The 9,919-nt window shown below is 40.7% G+C and overlaps 1 protein-coding gene across 1 annotated transcript in view; it reads right to left on the bottom strand.

Annotated features, from left to right (window-relative positions):
* Positions 1-7,892, bottom strand: part of pitpnc1b (phosphatidylinositol transfer protein cytoplasmic 1b) — a 14,388-nt gene extending 6,496 nt beyond the window's left edge. The window contains exons 1-5 of the mRNA XM_010744397.3: positions 7,162-7,892; positions 3,445-3,593; positions 1,427-1,515; positions 1,166-1,173; positions 937-1,008 (exon numbers count right to left, since the gene is read on the bottom strand). Of these exons, the coding sequence (XP_010742699.2) occupies positions 937-1,008; positions 1,166-1,173; positions 1,427-1,515; positions 3,445-3,593; positions 7,162-7,209 (366 nt within the window). The 5' untranslated portion in view covers positions 7,210-7,892. The remainder of the gene's footprint in view (positions 1-936; positions 1,009-1,165; positions 1,174-1,426; positions 1,516-3,444; positions 3,594-7,161) is intronic.
* Positions 7,893-9,919: the final 2,027 nt, after the last annotated feature.

Below are 9,919 nucleotides of genomic sequence, written 5' to 3'. Positions count from 1 at the left end.
TTTGAGGTATTTTTTTTAAAAAAAGTTCCATATAGGGCATTTTACTTACCAAATTGATTGATTGTTTGGTTTCTAAAATGTCAGGCAAGATTGAAAAATGTGACACTTAACATTGCTTCAATGAGCTCTAAATAAATAATTTAATAAATGAATAAACACAAATAATAAGAAAAAGGAGCAAATCCTTTCATTTGAGAATTAGGAAGTATCGGACATATGTGTTGTATGTCAAATCTTAAAAAATAACTACAGCTGTCACATAAATGTAGTAGAGTACAAAGTGATAGAGTAGAGATATAAAGTAGCATGAAAAGAAAGTACGTTCTACCACTGAGCCTAGAAAGTAATGTTATATGTAGATCACGTTCAGCTGTCTATGAATGCATGTTTGTTTGCAATAAACTGATGTAACCTGTCATAACATGACAGAAAACAAGACTCTGAGGCCACACGGTGTTGTAACTGTTTGGGAATTTCTGTGTCTGTGTTAATCTAATCGTTTTTTTTTTCTTCAATAAAGTTATGTAACCTGTAACTTCATGACATGCAACAAGATTAATCTGAACTCCAGATCTCCATATTTTGACATGTTGTTTCTTTTTACGTGATGTGATTTCTAGATTACAAATTGCAGAGCAACAGAGTTGGAATTTCTTTTGAATTTCTGTGTGTCAGTGTTTATGCATTTCCGCCTTGGACAAAATGCAGCACGGCAGCCGTGCTTGCGGCTGCTGCATGTTCGGTTAATAGATCTGCCAATACTGCATTTTGTGCTTTGCTTGTTTTCCTTGTAATGGCCACATCAATTTGATGAACATTTTCTTTGTGCTGCAGAGAAAATTGCAAATTCCTCTCTTCCCCTTTGTCCTTCTCCTCCCCCTTTTCCCCTAATCACTCCATCTCTCTCACCTCTCGCTCCCTCTCCATCATACTCACATTCCCGTTATCGCCGTTGTTGTTCTCGAATCTCGTCTCAATACGGATGCTGAACTTGGGGAGGAATGATACCTACGGGGTGACAAGAGGTAAAAATGGAAAAAGAAAGGGTTGAGGGCAGAGATAGAGAGAGAAAGTGGAAGCAGGCTGCAGATTAGATCCACTGATACTGGGAAGAGATGAGCTCTGTTGCATTCATGTACAGTCAATGATGTGTGAGAATACTTACTGAGTACTCTGCAGCACCAGGGACGTTCAATATGGATAGGGAGAAACAGCATTAGTTACTCATACATGCATGAGCACGCAATTGCTCTCACACATATACACCTTACCACAGAGGAATACATGCGAATGTAGTAATAAATATTAGATGGCACTTGGAAAAACCAGCTGTTAAAAGTAAATAAGTTTTGTACAGTATAATGCATTGAGGTGAAAAGAAGCTGATGTTTAACACAAACAAAGGCACTCAAACACACACACACACCTGTGATGGTGTATGGGTAGAAGTTCCAGGCCTTTTCTGTAATGTAGAAGGATCGCGGGACGAAGGCTTTCGCCCAGGATGGCAGTTTACTGAAAAGCAAAACAGGAAAAAAAAGAGCGGAAGAGGAGAGGAGAGAGAGATTAAAGAGGGAGACAGAGAGATCCTAAGTGGTTTTTGTGCCATTTATAGCCAGATTACCTGTAGGCTACTCTCACCACAGCATTCATTTGTATGACTCATTCCCAATTACACCTGCAGTGATGAATTGTTACTGTAGCTTCTAGGTCATATGTCAGAAAATGACTGAGGTAGAATATATTTTGCAATCACTGTACTTGTGTGTGTGTGTGTATGTGTGTTACAGCATATCTTTACTAATGAGGACTAAAAATGTCCGACAAGCACAGAAAGATTAGGAAAATCCTGCAGAGTGAGAACATTTTTTACTTCTTTAAGAGTTTATTTTGGGATTAGGCCTTAGGTTTATGGCAGTGATTAGAATAAGGGTTAGGGTGATATTAATGAGTGAGGTTAGTTTAGGGTTAGGAAGAGAATTCAGGTTGTTGTTTTTTTCGCCGTAATCACATTTCCTTGATTGATGGACTGTCAGCCGGAGCACAAAGCAAATACACATCCTTTCAGCACTATCACATGCGCATGCATATCTTCAAATTCCTGCAGTTGAACAATTCAGTCCCACAGTTGCTTACACACTTCCTTGTTTGCTTTGATCTTTTTTTTTTTAAAAAACATCAGCTTAAAGCAAATTTAAAAATCATCTGGGTGATACTTAATTTTTAACACTTCGTTTTAGGATTTTTAAGCAGTAAAAACGTCATATGACACACTGTAATATAGGTGTAATTAGATAAATAAACATTTGTATGTGTTTTTTCAGTCTTGACCTTTGGGATGTAGTTTAATAACTGTAACTACATTTCTTTCAGCTTTTAGCCACATCTCATGACCTTCATGAGAGTACAGATTTTCAGTTGTCATGGAGAGAGACATACTCAATAAATAAATAATCAATTAATATGTTTATAATAAAGACCTGGTTAATAGACCATGAGAGGAGTCATAGCTATTCAAAAACACAGATTACTGGAAACATCTGGAAACAGTTAATCTGGCTCGGTCCAAAGGTAACAAAATCTAGATACAGTTTGTCGTTTTATGGAGGGTTATGTGCTTGACTATATCTAAGGTTCATGCATTAACTTCCTTGTAGTCTCTGCTTGTTGCCTGGTAACTGCTCCCAACCAGCAAATAGTATGGCAAATAACCTCCCATAAAACAGCAAACCCTTTTTGTTGGGATTAAAGGAGAAAGAAATGTTAATTAGTGAGCTTTAGCAAGCCAATTTTGTCACCTTCTGACAAAGCCAGGCTAGCTGTTTCCCTCTGGTTCCAGTCTTTATGCTAAGCTAAGCTAACCAACTGTTGGCTTAACATATAGAAACGAGATGAGTACACAAAGGATCTTGTCTGTTTGCTTACAATTACTATTCTATTAACAAATGTGCTTTTTCTGTAAGCTCACATGGTCATAGCTTGTGATGCCTTTAACTGTGAACAGAGATATATTTTCAACACTACAAGGGGAATATTACAGCATCTTGTAATTGCGGCCGTCAGGATGACGTGGACCTGTTTTTCTCAGCTGGAAGTCTGGAGTTACACAATCAGAGCACTTGAAGGGTTTCCTTGATGATGAGCTTGTGGTACAATAATATCTCCACTGTAACTCTGCGGTACAGGCTTCAACATGTTTCAGGCTGTGGGTATTTGGACTTTGGATGTAGGCAGGCGACCTGCACTGTGTTGAAATGATGTTTTATTGCTTGTCAGTAGTGATACCTTAGATCTACAGGACGTAAAGCTTTACAGTGAAATAAGAGATCAAAGATCAAACACAATTAACGACAGAGCTGTCAACTTAAGGATAAGGCTCAGGTTGCAAATTGACAGAATTATTAGTATAAGTACATCATTAGTATAGCAGCAGTTGCACTCTACCTGCTGAGGTAGATTCGCTTCTCGGTCAGCTGTCCCGGGCCGTACTGTTGGTGAATATCTGACTCATTCCTCACCACCTCCACCCCTTCTCCCCCACCACTCTGCTCACAGCTGTGCTTACTGATCATATACAGCTGCCCAATCCTGTACTGCAGGCCGAGGAGAGGTTTAGGATGGTGGTGAGGACGGGGATGGGGTGAAGAAAGAAAGGAAGAGAGAGAGAGACAAAAAAAAAAGTGAAGCAAAATCCAATCCAAAAGTGTCAAATGTTAAGTGCTGTGTTAGTTTCATTCACAGAGTGTTGAATGTCATTGTGTATCAAGGTAAATTTCCGTGTTTGTGTTGTGAAAGAACTCAGACATGTTTCCTCATAAGAATAAAAGGTTGAAGAATAAAAAGGCACTGTTCCAGCCTTTGTTGGTTTTTATGACGTGTACTAATGGTAGCTAAGGTTTGTGTCTCACTGACATAACAGTCAGGACTCTTTTCCACTTGTTCTGCTGTTATCCAACATTTTAGCAGTCAGCATTGTCGCACAGGTTAATTATTGTTGTGGCTGCTTTTTTAGAAAACGTTTTATATATTTGTTTTACGTTTTGGAGCTTGTACACAACTTTATTATTTCTCTCTGTTCTCTGTACATACATCTATTGTATGTCTGCCCAGTCCTTTTTCTCTTCCTGAGGTTTCTTCCTCATTAAAAGTTTTTGGCAGTTTTCCCTAATCCGAACAGATGGGCTATAGATAGAGTATGATGCATTCTGTACAAAATGTAAAAACCATTTGGGGCAAATTTGTGAGGCTTTGTGAATAAAATACTTGACATTCAAGAAGGGATTTAAATTGAAAGTTATCAACGCTTCTCACATTGGTGGCCATAAGGTAATTATAAGGAATTTTAAGGACTTCAACAACCAAATAAAAAAAAAAAAGAGAGAGAAAGAAATTTAGTCACATCTAATCAATGAACTGCACACTCCATTGAGAAAATTATAATAACCATCAGGAAGTAGCTGGTGAGAGAGAGAGGACAGAAAAAATCTTCTGGCAGCTTGTTCAGCCATAGTTGCTGAGTCCGATTTTGTCTCCGACAGGCACTTACTCAGTGCTGCTTAGGCGCACGCTTTGTATTTGCTCTTCATTTTTTAAATAGTCACTTGCTGTGTATAAAGATTTCCCTCAAGTGACCATATCAGACATCAAAATTTAATTTGGCCAGTGAGGGTGAATGCATGGTGTCTAAATTAGGAGAGGGATGGGACTTTGTTGTTTGCTGCAGCCCCAGTTTGTGCTCATTGCTGATGAGGCAGTCAGAGTATATATTCTAAAGAGGACGAGGCCTTTGGGCATCTGAAGCAGCCTCCTCCATGAGCTCAGCCTGTCAGAATCACACGCTTTGCACAGTAATACTTATAATACATTCTCTGTTTACCTCCTCAGCATTGTTGTGCATATGTTTAGTCTTGTGTTGTGTTTGTTTTAATTGCAAAATCACTTGGTGAACTTTTTAAAGTTATGAAAAGGCCCTGAAATTATATTGTAAACAACTAAACTGTCCTATATCTGTGTGCCACTGAAGCATTGTTTTCATGAAAACGAGAAACAGAGAAGGAGGGCAGATTTCAGTTTGTCATCTTTCATCTTTCTGTACTCTGTTGGCATCAGTCTGACACTCCTTCTTGTTCCAATTACTGCTGAATGTCAGCATTCAATATTTACTTATTGGGTATTCATGGGACTTAATTAATCAAACTGACGGGTCCTTAACAGACTACAGGGCAGTGAGCTCCTCCCACACACAAACAGGTTGTGAATCTTTTTTCACTTTTAGAAAGCTAATCAAAGCAGGAAGTTGCTTAGAATACTTATCTGTCTTTATATTATTGTTATGCACTCTGTGGCGTGTTAAGAAACCTATACTGTACATTGGAAGCTCTTGCAATGCAATTTCCTCCTACGGTCTCAAAAGCAGAAGATAGGTTTACGAGCTATGAGTTTGTCATAAATTCCTGAGACGTATAAATATAGCTCATCAGGGTGGGGTGGACTCGTTGCTCACTGCAGATAGTGTCAGTGCAAATGAAAATGAAAGAATGCGTGATTAAAAGAAAACACAGCTCAAAGCAACTTTTTACTACTGATACAATGCTGCGAGCAAAGACTTGAATTTGTTATGCAACCCCAGATCTATCCACTGACAATGAAAATGAGACTTCTGTTCTTTTTTTTTGCAAAACACATGCAAAATTAAACATCTGCAGCTGATTGTGTACTCTGCTCCAAAGGGCAAACATTTACGCTCATCCCTTCATCAAGATTTTCTCAGTTTTCAGTTTTATTTGTCAAGTTAACACATGGTCAGTGACGTCGGACGAGTAAAACAGGTGAGCTCAGCATTATGAGCACTGTCTGTGGTGTTTAGTTCCCTTTAAAGTGGGGATGTACAGTGCCTATAAAAAGTATTCATCCACCTTGGAAGTTTGCATGTTTTGCTCTAGGCTGATATGCATTTAGATTTACACATCCATAGTGATTCACCTGTAAAACTAGAAGTCTCTTTCTAGCTTTTTTTAATCTTCAAGGTGCAGGTTCACTCAGCAAATGCTTCAAATACTTGTGTACACAGAAGAACACCATGTAACTTATCATGTAACAGGTGGCCCAGTGATGAGTCCTGGTACGCGGAGTGAATACTTATGCAAAGGTGTGAAAGGATTTTGCATTTCCTGTTAACGAGTGTCAAAAAAAAAGCTGCATTATAAATCCCATTTGATTTACTACAATAAGTAATAGAAATCTGACAATTCATAAAAGGGAACCTGAAATCAGGTGCCAACTGTCAGCAGCTTTTCTCACAGCGCAGTACAATAGTGAACAGTCGCAGCTGAGCTGTATTGTGTTACAGAAGTTGTACTACTGATATTTCACAACTGAAAATCGACGCTCCTCCGTTTAAAGGTAAAGCAAAGGTTAGGACATTGTGAATGGCTCGGACTGAGGTGACTGTCACAAATAAGCTGCACTTAAACTTACATTACATTCAGGCGAAAGAGGATTTGCTCTGAGCTCAAGTTTCGGTGTGCCCTGTACTGATACTATAAATCCTATTTTGGTCTGCTATTTGTCACTGTCATTGTTGTGGTAACAGGCAGAATTAAATGAGGGGAGGGGGGTATAGGAGGTGATGAGGACATTTCTTTTGAAGGGCACTTTGGCGCATAACTCCCTCATCCACCAACCTTTTCTCTCTAGTGGGATCTCTTTTGTTTATAGACCTGCAGGCCAAATGCCTTTGTTTGACTTCAGATCTTGCAGAGCTGCAACCAGTTGGACTAGTTCTGAGCGCTGCAAGGAGTGCTAGATCAAGCGCAGGATAGAGAAGCACTCAGATGGGCAGATAATTTGGACACGACAGCAGAGTGCCATGATACTGCTGGCCAGGTGTTGTGCATTGCCTGCACCGGATTGGCTGAGCCCGTCGTTGCTGAGCGTACCTCGCTCCCCAATATGCCAAAGCTCCCACAGAGCCGCCGCAGGAGGTCTGTGTGCTCTGTTGGCACTTTTCTTATCAGCGCATTAACACTTTCAAGATTACAAGTGGAACCAACACATTCACATTTGAATTGAAACTCTCTTTTGTCTATCAATTCACAGTCGTAGGAGGGTAACTTTGTGTGTGTGTGTGTGTGTGAGTGTGGGAAAGACAAACACACTTACCTCATCCACAGTCAGTGGCATACATATGCGGTATTCTTTCATCAACATGGTGTTGTTACAGAGAGGACTGTTTTTAAGAACTGTGTCTGGAGTTTATACCAGCTGTTTTGGTTGCATAGTAGACAGGCACAGGCAAGTTACACTGCTGCTGGACCGCAGTGACCTCTTTTCTGACGCGCTTCTTCCTTTGTTTTGCTGATGTCAGTAATCCATGGAGTTAGGTCCAGAGCTCTCTGTCAATGAGTATCTGCTTGTTTTCTTACTTTCCTCTCCTTTCCGCTAACTCCTCACAGCCTCGTCTCTCTCTCTCTCATTCCTTTTCTTTGCTTTTGTTTCTCTTGCTCAATTAATCTCCTGCACCAGACTTTTTAACTGCTGTCTCTCTCCCTCTTTTTCTTGTTACTTCTGCTTTCTACTCTCCTGCCTTCAGCTGCCCTTTCTGTTTGCCGTTTTTTTTCTCTCTCTCACTTAGTTTGCTTTCTTTCACCACAGTGAGAAAGTGGTAATTAGCCGTGCGGCAAGCTTGAAACCTGACCAACTCTACCTGTTCTTTCCCCTTCTCTGCCTCTCTCTGCCTCTCTGTGCTTTGTTTAATTCCTCCCCAGACTTCTCATGTGTAACCTTGCTGCCTGCTCGGTGCTCCTCCCTTTCCCCCTCAACCGTCCTCCGCTGCTTTCAGTTCCTCACAAATTCCTTCGCCAGTTCCCTCCTTATCTCCTTTTTTTTTTCTTTCTCCCTCCCTCCTTCCTTCTCTCCCTCCCCTGATATCCACTCCCCGCCCACTGTACTATACTACCTCCTCACCTGTGCCACCCCTACGCCTCCTCCTCTTCTCCCTCCCCCTCTCTCTCTCTCTCTCTCACTCTGATCTGTATCTGTTCTCTTTTTCTCTGTCTCTGTCACCAGCACTGTTTCCAACAACAGCTCTCTATTATCTTTTTATATCTGGTAACATAACGCAGTTTGTTGACATCAGTCTGTGAATCTGAAGCCCCCTTTACCTACACTCAGGTTATGACAGCACTCAGGGTATATGAACGGCTGACACACAGGGGGAGTCGGGGTGGGCCGTTGGATTAAATATTACCAGAGCCCTGAGAACTTCCATTAAGCACCGAGTCAGACTCGCTTACATTGTATTACCTCATGACCTTCAGCTGGGTTTAATTGAATCCCTGTTTAGTCAATGAGTAGTGGGATCGAAGCATTCATAATTTCTCGCCCGTGTCCGTCCTTGAGTCACGGGACCACTCTCCTTTTGTCCGACTGAGAGCTTACGGTAACTGCCAAGCACACATTGTTGCCTCTCCCATCAAATAAGAGAAGCAGATGCTTGGCTTCTCTGGGTCACTCTGACGGGGGGCCAAAACCAATAACCGGTCCTGGATTCTTCCTCCTCTCTGCTGGATTTCACTCGCTCTTTCTTTAGTATGCCTCGAGACAAGGCCAAAGTGGCACTCTTCTCCACGTGTCTTTGCTTTCATCCGCTCTGCGGTGAAAGAGCGGTGAAAACAAATTCCTGTTGGGGTTTGCTCCTATCTTATCAGATCAGTGTTTAGAGAAGGGAAGCCACTTCAGAGAGCTGAGGTGTGCTTTTCTCGTCTGCCTCAATTCTCCCTGGAATCAACGCATACAGAGAGCTCTGACAGAAAATGCGTCACCACAGTTTGAACACAGAATCTGACTGACGGTGACTTAGATGTGTATCCATCCAGTTGATCAAGTCATTGATTACTTTGATTGATTACGTAATTGTGGTTTGCACCTTGGGAAATATGTTAATGGTAACCATGACGAGGAATGGCAGCGCTCTTGGATGAGTGATCCTGCAAATTATGGAGCTGATCAAAAGATTGGTTTCTTGATTGATTAAAGGATGAAACGGATGTTTACTGTAGTCTGAGATTTATCCTGTGACTTCTCTAAGATCAAAGTTATAGTTCAGAGAAACACTATTTTGAAATGACTAATCATTTTACTTTCATACCTTAATTTGAGATATCATAGTAGAGAGATGACAGGAAATGTAAGAAAAGACATGCCAGAAGATCCCTATTTACAGCTGGTATTAACAGGAGATCTGTATCTGGATACATTATCTGGATAATAACATCTGATCAGCGGGACATGGTATTAATAAGCATTCTCATTATCTTGATTCTGTCAGCTTTGTGATCAGATCTCAATAGGCAAAAAAAGAGATGCGTTCCAGGTCAAGGCAAGGAATTTTTAAAACATTTTTTACAAGGTAAGACTCCAGATACTGCTACATGTAGTGTTTGCTGGGCAGCTAGATGAGGAGTTAGATGACTGTTCAACTTGGTAGATTAATTTTTTTTCTTAAGAATTTGGTCACGCTCTATGAGTTGCATTTACACCCCCGGCTGAGATCCCATCACCATCTCCAAATGTGGTCTGGCCGATTTGATCGCATTCAGGTCACAATGTGCTTGTGTGCATTTACACGTCAAGTGAGTCAATTTTATTTATATAGTCCAGAATCACAATTTGCCTCAGGGGGCTTTACAATCTGTACATGCATACAACACCTTCTGTCCTTAGCCCCTATATATGCTTTCACATGTGTTTTTATAGCCAGCTGGACACAGCAGTTCCTGTTTGGCACCATAACCTCCAGGTCATCCCCAAAACGTCTATACTCTTATGATTTTTAATCTTTGTAGCTGAAAAAATTGATTGTTTCAGTCAAAATCTTCACTTAGAATCAGTAAGTTGATTGGGAAACAATGTGTGCAAT

Source organism: Larimichthys crocea, chromosome XIII (genome assembly GCF_000972845.2).
Source record: "Larimichthys crocea isolate SSNF chromosome XIII, L_crocea_2.0, whole genome shotgun sequence".
NCBI lineage: Eukaryota > Metazoa > Chordata > Actinopteri > Sciaenidae > Larimichthys > Larimichthys crocea.
This window is presented reverse-complemented; position numbering and strand designations above follow the sequence as displayed.